General features: G+C 47.6%; 1 protein-coding gene across 3 annotated transcripts in view; it reads left to right on the plus strand.

Annotated features, from left to right (window-relative positions):
• Positions 1-13,894, plus strand: part of HDX (highly divergent homeobox) — a 154,191-nt gene that overhangs the window by 122,624 nt on the left and 17,673 nt on the right. For all 3 annotated transcript variants that reach the window (XM_082263848.1, XM_082263846.1, XM_082263847.1), the window contains 2 exons: positions 2,395-2,477; positions 2,801-2,884. In XM_082263848.1, the coding sequence (XP_082119974.1) occupies positions 2,395-2,477; positions 2,801-2,884 (167 nt within the window). The remainder of the gene's footprint in view (positions 1-2,394; positions 2,478-2,800; positions 2,885-13,894) is intronic.

A 13,894-nucleotide genomic window follows, 5' to 3' on the forward strand; every position in this document is an offset into this window, starting at 1 on the left:
TCTTGGCTTTGAGCCACTGACCTAGAAGAAGGATGCAGAGAAGAAGTCAGAGAAGGATGCAGAGAAGGAGGCAGAGAAGGAGGCAGAGATGGAGGCAGAGAAGGACGCAGAGAAGGACGCAGAGAAGGAGGCAGAGAAGGATGCAGAGAAGGAGGCAGAGAAGGAGGCAGAGAAGGACGCAGAGAAGGACGCAGAGAAGAAGTCAGAGAAGAAGTCAGAGAAGGATGCAGAGAAGGATGCAGAGAAGGAGGCAGAGAAGGAGGCAGAGAAGGAGGCAGAGAAGGACGCAGAGAAGAAGTCAGAGAAGGATGCAGAGAAGGAGGCAGAGAAGGACGCAGAGAAGAAGTCAGAGAAGGATGCAGAGAAGGAGGCAGAGAAGGAGGCAGAGATAGAGGCAGAGATAGAGGCAGGGAAAAACGCAGAGAAGAAGTCAGAAAAGGAGGCAGAGATGAACACAGACAAGGAGGCAGAGAAGGACACAGAGAAGAAGTCAGAGAAGGAGGCAGAGAAGGACACAGAGAAGAAGTCAGAGAAGGAGGCAGAGATGGACACAGACAAGGAGGCAGAGAAGTAGGCAGAGAAGGAAGCAGGGAAGGACGCAGAGAAGGAGGCAGGGAAGGACGCAGAGAAGGAGGCAGGGAAGGACGCAGAGAATAAGTCAGAGAAGGAGGCAGAGATGGACACAGACAAGGAGGCAGAGAAAGACACAGAGAAGAAGTCAGAGAAGGAGGCAGAGAAGGACGCAGAGAAGGACGCAGTGAAGAAGTCAGAAGGAGGCAGAGAAGGAAACGGAGAAGGACACAGAGAATGATATAGAAAAGGAGGCAGAGAAGAACACAGAGAAGGATGCAGAGAAGGAGACAGAAAAGGAGGCAGAGATGGAAGCAGGGAAGGACACAGAAAAGGAGGCAGGGAAGGAGACAGAAAAGGAGACAGAGAAGGAGACAGAGAAGAAGGCAGGGAAGGATGCAGAGGAGGCAGAGAAGGGCACAGAGAAGGAGGGAGATAATTAGGCAGAGAAGAAAAGGAGGCAGAGAAAAGGTAGAGAAGAACACAGAGAAAGAGGCAGAGAAGAACACAGAGAAAGAGGCAGAGAGGAAGGTAGAGAAGGACACAGAGAAAGACATAGAAAAGGAGACAGAGAATGAGACAGAGAATGAGACATAGATGCAGGCAGGGAAGGACACAGAGAAGGGCGCAGAGAAGGAGGCAGAGAAGGGAGAAGGGCGCAGAGAAGGAGGCAAAGACGGATGCAGAGAAAAGAGGCAGAGAAGTAGGCAGAGAAGGGCGCAGAGATGGAGGCAGAGAAGGGCGCAGAGAAGGAGGCAGAGAAGGGTGCAGAGAAGGGCGCAGAGAAGAAGGCAGGGAAGGAGGAAGAGAAGGGCTTAGAGAGGGAGGCAGAGAAGGAGGCAGAGACGAATGCAGAGAAGGAGGCAGAGATGAATGCAGAAAAGAAGGCAGAGACGAATGCAGAGAAGGAGGCAGAGAAGGACACAGAGAAGGAGGCAGAGAAGGACACAGAGAAGGAGGCAGAGACGGGCGCAGAGATGGAGGCAGAGAAGAGCGCAGAGAAGACGTCTGACTTTTCTTGTTCCAGGTCAGGGAATCAGCATGACAGCCAGGCAATTTGCGTTTTCTATAGGAGGTGAACAATGGCAGCTGATTTGTTTATTGAAGATCAATGTTAAAGCTTTGCAGCCAGGTGCAGCTGAATTCATTGAACCCCCAACATGCAAAATTTACTCTGGGGTTCCCATTATCTCTGCTGGGCTCCGCCCACACCTGGCTGAAATGGTAAAACACGTCTGGAGGCAGAAAATCCTCTTCCAGGGGATGGACATTGCTCTGAGGGGGACGGACATCGGTGTCAGAGCCGGCCCCTGCGGAAGTTGCTATCGCTTAACCTCTGCTGTCAGGGGATATCTGTATATGTAATAGACTGGGGGGTGGGGGGCAGGGACAGTCTGGGGAGGAAAGAGATAAATGATGCTGGATGTCCTCAAGCCAAGAAAAGAGGCGGGCTCTATCTTCTAATGCACATTGTGAGAAGTGTCACCTTCAGCACACATTACACAATACGGTCCTCTGGTGTCACCTTCAGGAAACCCACCCTGAGAAATGTCATGGGGCCGTCACTGGAGATCATGAAGACAGGAAGTGGGGGTAAAGAGGCCGCAGTAGACAGACAGGAAGTGGGGGTAAAGAGGCTGCAGTAGACAGACAGGAAGTGGTGGTAAAGAGGCCGCAGTAGACAGACAGGAAGTGGTGGTAAAGAGGCTGCAGTAGACAGACAGGAAGTGGGGGTAAAGAGGCCGCAGTAGACAGAAAGGAAAGAACAAAATAAATAAATTCTGTCTTCCCCCGATAACGCGGCTCTGTGTTGTATCTTCCCAGCGGATGAAGCGGCGGATGTGGGGCGCAGTGATGATGTAGTAGCTAAAGAAGACGGTGCAGACGGCCTCCCTGTGCAGAGTGTGGTATGTACCATTCTACACCCAGAAATCTTCTATGGGGTCACTGGGACAGGGAGGAGCTTTGTCATGGTAGAACTCCCACACCTCTCCTTTTCCTTCTCTGCAACAAACAGTTACTGTGATCCTGTACACTGCTCTGTGCACACTACACCTCCCACAATCCCTAATCTACAGTCCTGTATTCCATAATCCCTAGTCTATAGTCCTGAATGTGTAATGTACTTGTATTGTGTACTGCCCACAGTCACCCCCGTGTGTATGTTCTGTGCAGCGACCGCTACATAAATGTGGCTATTAATGCCCCCCCCCCCTCTTTTCTGTCACAGAAGGTTGAAGCTCCGGAGGAGGAGGTCGGTGACACCGTCAGTAAACTGGACGCTGAACAAATGCGCTCGCTGCTGGATTATAAGGTGATCACCGAATATTATTACATGTATAGAGCCGTCAATGCACGCAGCACTTCACATATACAGTGCCTTGCGAAAGTATTCGGCCCCCTTGAACTTTGCGACCTTTTGCTACATTTCAGGCTTCAAACATAAAGATATAAAACTGTAATTTTTTGTGAAGAATCAACAACAAGTGGGACACAATCATGAAGTGGAATGAAATTTATTGGATATTTCAAACTTTAACAAATAAAAAACTGAAAAATTGGGCGTGCAAAATTATTCAGCCCCTTAACTTTCAGTGCAGCAAACTCTCTCCAGAAGTTCAGTGAGGATCTCTGAATGATCCAATGTTGACCTAAATGACTAATGATGATAAATAGAATCCACCTGTGTGTAATCAAGTCTCCGTATAAATGCACCTGCACTGTGATAGTCTCAGAGGTCCGTTTAAAGCGCAGAGAGCATCATGAAGAACAAGGAACACACCAGGCAGGTCCGAGATACTGTTGTGGAGAAGTTTAAAGCAAAAGAGTAAATAGATACCCAACATGTTACGGTTTAAAATTGCCCACCCCCCCCCCCCCCCCCCCCCCGTGGGATGGCGACAAACTACGGTCAATAGAGATCTCAATAGGCGACGCTTTAAATTTTTTTAACGGTTACCAGTTTAGAGTGTAGCTCTTTTTTTTTTAATTATTGCTCTCGCTCTGGCGATCGCGGCGATACCTCACATCTGTGGTTTGAACAGCGATTTCATTCGCGGCTCAACTTCCGTATACATTTTTTTTGTGCGCGAGCTAACTGTGACGGGGGCAGCTAAAATTTATTTTTTTTCCTATTTACCCCAAATCCCTCCACTACACTTCCATGTATGCAAAACGCCGAAAATGGCGTTTTTGCATACAGCCGTTTTTAAATTTGCTGCCTTTTGCAGCAGACAGAATAACCCGGAAGTGACGTTATGGACGCCGCCGCCGTTTCCGGCATTGATCGGGACTCCATCTAGCCGGTGGACGTGCCGGCTGGGTGCTTGGGTCTCCCAGTGGGACGGGAGGCCCAAACAAAGTCACGGAAGGCGGCGGGAGGGGGGGGGGGACATCCCCTCCCGCTCACCCGGGTAACGATCGAGCGGCTCCCGAGCCACATCGGTTGTTACTGATGGAAAGCCGACCGTCGGCTCTAAAACACGGTACCCGGATGGTGCCTCTAGCTAGAGGCATCACCCCAGTATAACCCCGCAAAGTTTGCCGACGTACCCCTACGTCACTTTGCGGTAAGTGGTTAAACATCCCAAGGAGCACTGTGCAAGCGATAATATTGAAATGGAAGGAGTATCAGACCACTGCAAATCTACGAAGACCTGGCCGTCCCTCTAAACTTTCAGCTCATACAAGGAGAAGACTGATCAGAGATGCAGCCAAGAGGCCCATGATCACTCTGGATGAACTGCAGAGATCTACAGCTGAGGTGGGAGACTCTGTCCATAGGACAACAATCAGTCGTATACTGCACAAATCTGCCCTTTATGGAAGAGTGGCAAGAAGAAAGCCATTTCTTAAAGATATCCATAAAAAGTGTCGTTTAAAGTTTCCCACAAGCCACCTGGGAGACACCAAACATGTGGAAGAAGGAGCTCTGCTCAGATGAAACCAAAATCAAACTTTTTGGCAACAATGCAAAACGTTATGTTTGGCGTAAAAGTAACACAGCTCATCACCCTGAACACACCATCCCCACTGTGAAACATGGTGGTGGCAGCATCATGGTTTGGGCCTGCTTTTCTTCAGCAGGGACAGGGAAGATGGTTAAAATTGATGGGAAGATGGATGGAGCCAAATACAGGACCATTCTGGAAGAAAACCTGATGGAGTCTGAAAAAGACCTGAGACTGGGACGGAGATTTGTCTTCCAACAAGACAATGATCCAAAACATAAAGCAAAATCTACAATGGAATGGTTCACAAATAAACATATCCAGGTGTTAGAATGGCCAAGTCAAAGTCCAGACCTGAATCCAATCGAGAATCTGTGGAAAGAACTGAAAACTGCTGTTCACAAACGCTCTCCATCCAACCTCACTGAGCTTGAGCTGTTTTGCAAGGAGGAATGGGCAAAAATTTCAGTCTCTCGATGTGCAAAACTGATAGAGACATACCCCAAGCGACTTACAGCTGTAATCGCAGCAAAAGGTGGCGCTACAAAGTATTAGCTTAAGGGGGCTGAATAATTTTGCACGCCCAATTTTTCAGTTTTTTATTTGTTGAAAAAGTTTGAAATATCCAATAAATTTCGTTCCACTTCATGATTGTGTCCCACTTGTTGTTGATTCTTCACAAAAAATTACAGTTTTATATCTTTATGTTTGAAGCCTGAAATTTGGCAAAAGGTCGAAAAGTTCAAGGGGGCCGAATACTTTCGCAAGGCACTGTATACTATATATATATATATATATATATATATATACACCGTATATACAGTATCTCACAAAAGTAAGTACACCCCTCACATTTTTGTAAATATTTTAGTCTATCTTTTCATGTGACAACACTGAAGAAATGACACTTTGCTACAATGTAAAGTAGTGAGTGTACAGCTTGTATAACAGTGTAAATTTACTGTCCCCTCAAAATAACTCAACACACAGCCATTAATGTCTAAACCGCTGGCAACAAAAGTCAGTACACCCCTAAGTGACAATGTCCAAATTGGACCCAAAGTGTCAATATTTTGTATGGCCACCATTATTTTTTAGCACTGCCTTAACCCTCTTGGGCATGGAGTTCACCAGAGCTTCACAGGTTGTCACTGGAGTCCTCTTCCCCTCCTCCACGATGACATCACAGAGCTGGTGGATGTTAGAGACCTTCCCCTCCTCCACCTTCTGTTTGAGGATGTCCCACAGATGCTCAATAGGGTTTAGGTCTGGAGACGCTTGGCCAGTCCATCACCTTTACCCTCAGCTTCTTTAGCAAGGCAGTGGTCATCTTGGAGGTGTTTGGGGTCGTTATGTTGGAATACTGCCCTGCCCCCCAGTCTCTGAAGGGAGGGGATCATGCTCTGCTTCAGTATGTCACAGTACATGTTGGCATTCATGGTTCCCTCAATGATCTGTAGCTCCCCAGTGCCGGCAGCACTCATGCAGCCCCAGACCATGACACTCCCACCACCATGCCTGACTGTAGGAAGACACACTTGTCTTTGTACTCCTCACCTGGTTGCCCCCACACACGCCTGACACCATCTGACACCAAATAAGTTTATCTTGGTCTCATCAGAGCACAGGAGATGGTTCCAGTAATCCATGTCCTTAGTCTGCTTGTCTTCAGCAAACTGTTTGCTGGCTTTCTTGTGCATCATCTTTAGAAGAGGCTTCCTTCTGGGATGACAGCCATGCAGACCAATGTGACGCAGTGTGCGGCGTATGGTCTGAGCACTGACAGGCTGACCCCCCCCACCCCTTCAACCTCTGCAGCAATGCTGGCGGCACTCATACGTCTATTTCCCAAAGACAACCTCTGGATATGACGCTGAGCACTGCACTCAACTTCTTTGGTGGACCATGGTGAGGTCTGTTCTGAGTGGAACCTGTCCTGTTATACCGCTGTATGGTCTTGGCCACCGTGCTGCAGCTCAGTTTCAGGGTCTTGGCAATCTTCTTATAGCCTAGGCTATCTTTATGTAGAGCAACAATTCTTATTTTCAGATCCTCAGAGAGTTCTTTGCCATGAGGAGCCATGTTGAACTTCCAGTGACCAGTATGAGAGAGTGAGAGCGATAACACCAAATTTAACACACCTGCCCCCCATTCACACCTGAGACCTTGTAACACTAACGAGTCACCTGACATCGGGGAGGGAAAATGGCTAATTGGGCCCAATTTGGACATTGTCACTCCATCCCCAAGAGGGTTAAGGCAGTGCTGGAAAATAATGGCGGCCACACAAAATATTGACACTTTGGGCCCAATTTGGACATTGTCACTTAGGGGTGTACTGACTTTTGTTGCCAGCGGTTTAGACATTAATGGCTGTGTGTTGAGTTATTTTGAGGGGACAGTAAATTTACACTGTTATACAAGCTGTACACTCACTACTTTACATTGTAGCAAAGTGTCATTTCTTCAGTGTTGTCACATGAAAAGATAGAATAAAATATTTACAAAAATGTGAGGGGTGTACTTACTTTTGGGAGATACTGTGTATTGCAGTTTACCAATCATGGTGGTGTTTGGATGGTGGGCTGTGTTGGATTTCCACCAGATTTGTTTGGCCAAGTCGTTCAGTTTGTCTCATCTGACCAGGACACCTTTTTTCCATGGGGCCTCAGAATCTTCCAGGTGAGTTTATGGTGCTCAGGTGGGACCGGGTTGGGTTGTTTGGCCTCGGCACCGGGCGCTGTGTCTGGCGGAAATCCAATGCAGCTCACAGTCTAAATTACACCTTTCCTATAGTAAACCATGGAGGGGGTAATATCCTGTTATGGAGGGGTAATATCCTGTTATGGAGGGGTAATATCCTGTTATGGAGGGGGTATTCTCCTGTTATGGAGGGGGTAATATCTTGTTATGGAGGGGGTAATATCTTGTTATGGAGGGGGTAATCTCCTGTTATGGAGGGGGTAATATCTTGTTATGGAGGGGGTAATATCCTGTTATGGAGGGGGTAATATCCTGTTATGGAGGGGGTAATATCTTGTTATGGAGGGGGTAATCTCCTGTTATGGAGGGGGTAATATCTTGTTATGGAGGGGGTAATCTCCTGTTATGGAGGGGGTAATATCTTGTTATGGAGGGGGTAATATCCTGTTATGGAGGGGGTAATATCCTGTTATGGAGGGGTAATATCCTGTTATGGAGGGGTAATATCCTGTTATGGAGGGGGTATTCTCCTGTTATGGAGGGGGTAATATCTTGTTATGGAGGGGGTAATATCTTGTTATGGAGGGAGTAATCTCCTGTTATGGAGGGGGTAATATCTTGTTATGGAGGGGGTAATATCCTGTTATGGAGGGGGTAATATCTTGTTATGGAGGGGGTAATCTCCTGTTATGGAGGGGGTAATATCTTGTTATGGAGGGGGTAATCTCCTGTTATGGAGGGGGTAATATCTTGTTATGGAGGGGGTAATCTTCTGTTATGGAGGGGGTAATATCCTGTTATGGAGGGGGTAATCTCCTGTTATGGAGGGGGTAATATCCTGTTATGGAGGAGGTAATATCCTGTTATGGAGGGGGTAATCTCCTGTTATGGGGGGTGGTAATATCCTGTTATGGAGGGGGTAATCTCCTGTTATGAAGGGGGTAATCTCCTGTTATGAAGGGGGTAATCTCCTGTTATGGAGGGGATAATCTCCTGTTATGGAGGGGGTAATATCTTGTTATGGAGGGGGTAATATCCTGTTATGGAGGGGGTAATATCTTGTTATGGAGGGGGTAATATCCTGTTATGAAGGGGGTAATCTCCTGTTATGGAGGGGATAATCTCCTGTTATGGAGGGGGTAATATCTTGTTATGGAGGGGGTAATATCCTGTTATGGAGGGGGTAATATCTTGTTATGGAGGGGGTAATCTCCTGTTATGGAGGGGGTAATATCTTGTTATGGAGGGGGTAATATCCTGTTATGAAGGGGGTAATCTCCTGTTATGGAGGGGGTAATCTCCTGTTATGGAGGGGGTAATATCTTGTTATGGAGGGGGTAATATCCTGTTATGGAGGGGGTAATATCTTGTTATGGAGGGGGTAATCTCCTGTTATGGAGGGGGTAATATCCTGTTATGGAGGGGGTAATATCTTGTTATGGAGGGGGTAATATCTTGTTATGGAGGGGGTAATCTCCTGTTATGGAGGGGGTAATATCCTGTTATGGAGGGGGTAATATCTTGTTATGGAGGGGGTAATATCTTGTTATGGAGGGGGTAATATCCTGTTATGGAGGGGGTAATATCTTGTTATGGAGGGGGTAATCTCCTGTTATGGAGGGGGTAATATCTTGTTATGGAGGGGGTAATCTCCTGTTATGGAGGGGGTAATATCTTGTTATGGAGGGGGTAATCTCCTGTTATGGGGGGTGGTAATATCCTGTTATGGAGGGGGTAATATCTTGTTATGGAGGGGGTAATATCCTGTTATGAAGGGGGTAATATCTTGTTATGGAGGGGGTATTCTCCTGTTATGGAGGGGGTAATATCCTGTTATGGAGGGGGTAATATCCTGTTATGGAGGGGGTAATCTCCTGTTATGGAGGGGGTAATATCCTGTTATGGAGGTGGTAATATCCTGTTATGGAGGGGGTAATATTCTGTTATGGGGGGTGGTAATATCCTGTTATGGAGGGGGTAATCTCCTGTTATGGGGGTGGTAATCTCCTGTTATGGAGGGGGTAATATCCTATTATGGTGGGGGTAATATCCTGTTATGGAGGGGGTAATATCCTGTTATGGAGGGGGTAATCTCCTGTTATGGAGGGGGTAATATCCTGTTATGGAGGGGGTAATCTCCTGTTATTGAGGGGGTAATCTCCTGTTATGGAGGGGGTAATATCCTGTTATGGAGGGTGTAATCTCCAGTTATGGAGGGGGTAATCTCCTGTTATGGAGGGGGTAATCTCCTGTTATGGAGGGGGTAATCTCCTGTTATGGGGGGTGGTAATATCCTGTTATGGAGGGGGTAATATTCCGTTATGGAGGGGGTAATCTCCTGTTATGGAGGGGGTAATATCCTGTTATGGAGGGGGTAATATCCTGTTATGGAGGGGGTAATATTCCGTTATGGAGGGGGTAATCTCCTGTTATGGGGGGTAATCTACTGTTATGGAGGTGGTAATATCCTGTTATGGAGGGTGGTAATATCCTGGTATGGGGGAGGGGGTAATCTGTTATGGAGGGGGTAATATCCTGTTATGGAGGGGATAATCTCCTGTTATGGAAGGGGTAATCTCCTGTTATGGAGGGGGTAATCTCCTGTTATGGAGGGGATAATCTCCTGTTATGGAGGGGGTAATCTGTTATGGAGGGGGTAATCTCCTGTTATGGAGGGGGTAATCTCCTGTTATGGGGGGGATAATCTCCTGTTATGGGGGGTAATCTCCTGTTATGGAGGGGCAATCTCCTGTTATGGAGGGGGTATTCTCCTGTTATGGAGGGGGTAATATCCTATTATGGAGGGGGTAATATCCTGTTATGGAGGGGGTAATATCCTGTTATGGAGGGGATAATCTCCTGTTATGGAGGGGGTAATATTCTGTTATGAAGGGGGTAATATCTTGTTATGGAGGGGGTAATATCTTGTTATGGAGGGGGTAATCTCCTGTTATGGAGGGGGTAATATCCTGTTATGGAGGTGGTAATATCCTGTTATGGAGGGGGTAATATCCTGTTATGGGGGGTGGTAATATCCTGTTATGGAGGGGGTAATCTCCTGTTATGGGGGTGGTAATCTCCTGTTATGGAGGGGGTAATATCCTATTATGGAGGGGGTAATATCCTGTTATGGAGGGGGTAATATCCTGTTATGGAGGGGGTAATCTCCTGTTATGGAGGGGGTAATCTCCTGTTATGGAGGGGGTAATATCCTGTTATGGAGGGGGTAATCTCCTGTTATTGAGGGGGTAATCTCCTGTTATGGAGGGGGTAATATCCTGTTATGGAGGGGGTAATCTCCTGTTATTGAGGGGGTAATCTCCTGTTATGGAGGGTGTAATCTCCTGTTATGGAGGGGGTAATATCCTGTTATGGAGGGGGTAATCTCCTGTTATGGAGGGGGTAATCTCCTGTTATGGAGGGGGTAATCTCCTGTTATGGGGGGGGTAATCTCCTGTTATGGAGGGGTAATCTCCTGTTATGGAGGGGATAATCTCCTGTTATGGGGGGTAATCTCCTGTTATGGAGGGGGTAATATCCTGTTATAAAGGGGGGTAATCTGTTATGGAGGGGGTAATATCCTGTTATGGAGGGGATAATCTCCTGTTATGGAGGGGGTAATCTCCTGTTATGGAGGGGGTAATCTGTTATGGAGGGGGTAATATCCTGTTATGGAGGGGGTAATCTCCTGTTATGGAGGGGGTAATCTCCTGTTATGGAGGGGGTAATCTCCTGTTATGGAGGGGATAATCTCCTGTTATGGGGGTAATCTCCTGTTATGGAGGGGTAATCTCCTGTTATGGAGGGGATAATCTCCTGTTATGGGGGGTAATCTCCTGTTATGGAGGGGGTAATATCCTGTTATAAAGGGGGGTAATCTGTTATGGAGGGGGTAATATCCTGTTATGGAGGGGATAATCTCCTGTTATGGAGGGGGTATTCTCCTCTTATGGAGGGGGTAATCTGTTATGGAGGGGGTAATCTCCTGTTATGGAGGAGATAATCTCCTGTTATGGGGGCTAATCTCCTGTTATGGAGGGGGTAATATCCTGTTATGGAGGGGGGTAATCTGTTATGGAGGGGGGTAATCTGTTATGGAGGGGGTAATATCCTGTTATGGAGGGGATAATCTCCTGTTATGGAGGGGGTAATCTCCTCTTATGGAGGGGGTAATCTTCTGGTATGGAGGGTGGTAATATCCTGTTATGTGGGGTGGTAATATCCTCTTATAGGGTTGGTAATGACCTGTTATGGAGGGGTTAAAATCCTGCTTCCAATCAGAGAGCAGGGGCCCTTTTTTTTTTTTGCAGAATGCTGGCTGAGCACAGGCTTTTCTGCTGGGGTTGTGGCTGCTTTCTGAGGAAAACAAATGCATCTGTGCAGTAAGAACAATGCTTCCTCATAAAGAACCAAAGTCCTGCTCAGCAACAGGCTGGCAGGGGAAAGGCTTTTCTACAAAGGCTGTGGCTACTTAATTAAGAAAACAAACATACCTCTGCAGAGAGGCTGCTGCTTCCAGTCAGAGAGCAAGGGTCCTTCTTTTGTCAGCATGCTGGCTGAGGACAAGCTTTTCTGTTCAGAACATGGCTGCTTTAAAAAAAACAAAGGGACCTCTGCAGAGAGGCCGCTGCTTCCAATTAAAAATCACATGGGATTTTTTCTGCCACATGCTAGTTGGTGACAGGCCTTTCTACTTAGGATGTGGCTGCTTTTTAAGGCAACAGTGGATTGCTGCAGAGAGAACACTGCCCACACTCAGAGAGCAGGGGTCCTTCTGCAGGATGCTGGCAGGGTGCAGGTTTTCCTACTCAGAATGTGGCTGCTTTCTAAAGAAACCTAAAGGACCCTTGCAGAGAGACCACTGCTTCCACTCGGTTCACAAGGGTCTTTCTTCTGCAGGATGCTGGCAGGATGCAGCCTTTTCTACTCAGGCTGTGGCTGCTTTATAAAGAAACCAAAGGGGCCTTTGCAGAGAGACATCTGCTTCCACTCGGAGAGCAAGGGTCTTTGTTCTGCAGGATGCTGGCAGGGTGCAGGCTTTTCTACTCAGACTGGCTGCTTTGTTTCAAAGAAGCAAAAGGGACCTTTGCAGAGAGACCACTGCTTCCACTCGGAGAGTAAGTGTCTTTGTTCTGCAGGGTGCAGGCTTTCCTACTCAGTGTGTGGCTGCTTTACAAAGAAGCCAAAGGGGCCTTTGCAGACAGACCACTGCTTCCACTCAGTTCGCAAGGGTCCTCCTTCTGCAGGATGCTGGCAGGGTGCAGGCTTTTCTACTCAGGCTGTGTCTGCTTTATAAAAAAAACAATGTGGCCTTTGCAGAGAGACCACTGATTTCATTCAGTTCACAGGGGTCCTCCTTCTGTGGGATGCTGGCAGAGGGCAGGCTTTTCTACTCAGGCTGTGTCTGCTTTATAAAGAAACCAATGTGGACTTTGCAGAGAGACCACTGCTTCCAGTGCGAGAGCAAGGGTCTTTGTTCTGCAGGGTGCCGGCTTTTCTACTCAGACTAGGTGTTTTCTATTAAAGGGACCTTTGCAGAGAGACCACTGCTTCCACTCAGTTCACAAGGGTCCTCATTCTGCAGGATGCTGGCAGGGTGGAGGCTTTTCTACTCAGGCTGTGGCTGCTTTATAAAGAAACCAAAGGGGCCTTTGCAGAGAGACCACTGCTTCCTCACAGTTCACAAGGGTCCTCATTCTGCAGGATGCTGGCAGGGTGGAGGCTTTTCTACTCAGACTAGCTGTTTTCTATCAAAAAGAGACCACTGCTTCCACTCAAAGAGCAAGGGTCTTTGTTCTGCAGGGTCCAGGCTTTCCTGCTCAGTCTGTGGCTGCTTTACAAAGAAACCAAAGGAGCCTTTGTAGAGAGACCACTGCTTCCACTCAGTTCACAGGGGTCCTCCTTCTGCAGGATGCTGGCAGGGTGCAGGTTTTTCTACTCAGACTGGCTGCTTTGTTTCAAAGAAACAAAAGGGACCTTTGCAGAGAGACCACTGCTTCCACTCGGAGAGCAAGGGTCTTTGTTCTGCAGAATGCTGGTTTTCCTACTTAAGCTGTGGCTGCTTTATAAAGAAACCAAAGGGGCCTTGGCAGAGAGACCACTGATTTCATTCAGTTCACAAGGGTCCTCCTTCAGCAGGATGCTGGCAGGGTGCAGGTTTTCCTACTCAGGCTGTGGCTGCTTTATAAAGGAACCAATGTGGCCTTTGCAGAGAGACCACTGCTTCCACTATGAGAGCAGGGGTCTTTGTTCTGCAGGGTGCAGGCTTTCCTGCTCAGTCTGTGACTGCTTTACAAAGAAACCAAAGGAGCCTTTGTAGAGAGACCACTGCTTCCACTCAGTTCACAAGGGTTCTCCTTCTGCAGAATGCTGGCAGGGTGCAGGCTTTTCTACTCAGACTGGCTGCTTTGTTTGAAAGAAACAAAAGGGACCTTTGCAGAGAGACCACTGCTTCCACTCGGAGAGCAAGGGTCTTTGTTCTGCGGAATGCTGGTTTTCCTACTCAAGCTGTGGCTGCTTTATAAAGAAACCAAAGGGACCTTGGCAGAGAGACCACTGCTTCCACTCAGTTCACAAGGTTCCTTCTTCAGCTGGATGCTGGCAGGGTGAAGGCTTTTCTATTCAGTCTGTGGCTGCTTTATAAAGAAACCAAAGGGGCCTTTGCAGAGAGA

The sequence above is a fragment of the Pelophylax lessonae genome (assembly GCF_965119305.1).
Source record: "Pelophylax lessonae genome assembly, chromosome: 7".
Classification (NCBI taxonomy): Eukaryota; Metazoa; Chordata; class Amphibia; order Anura; family Ranidae; genus Pelophylax; species Pelophylax lessonae.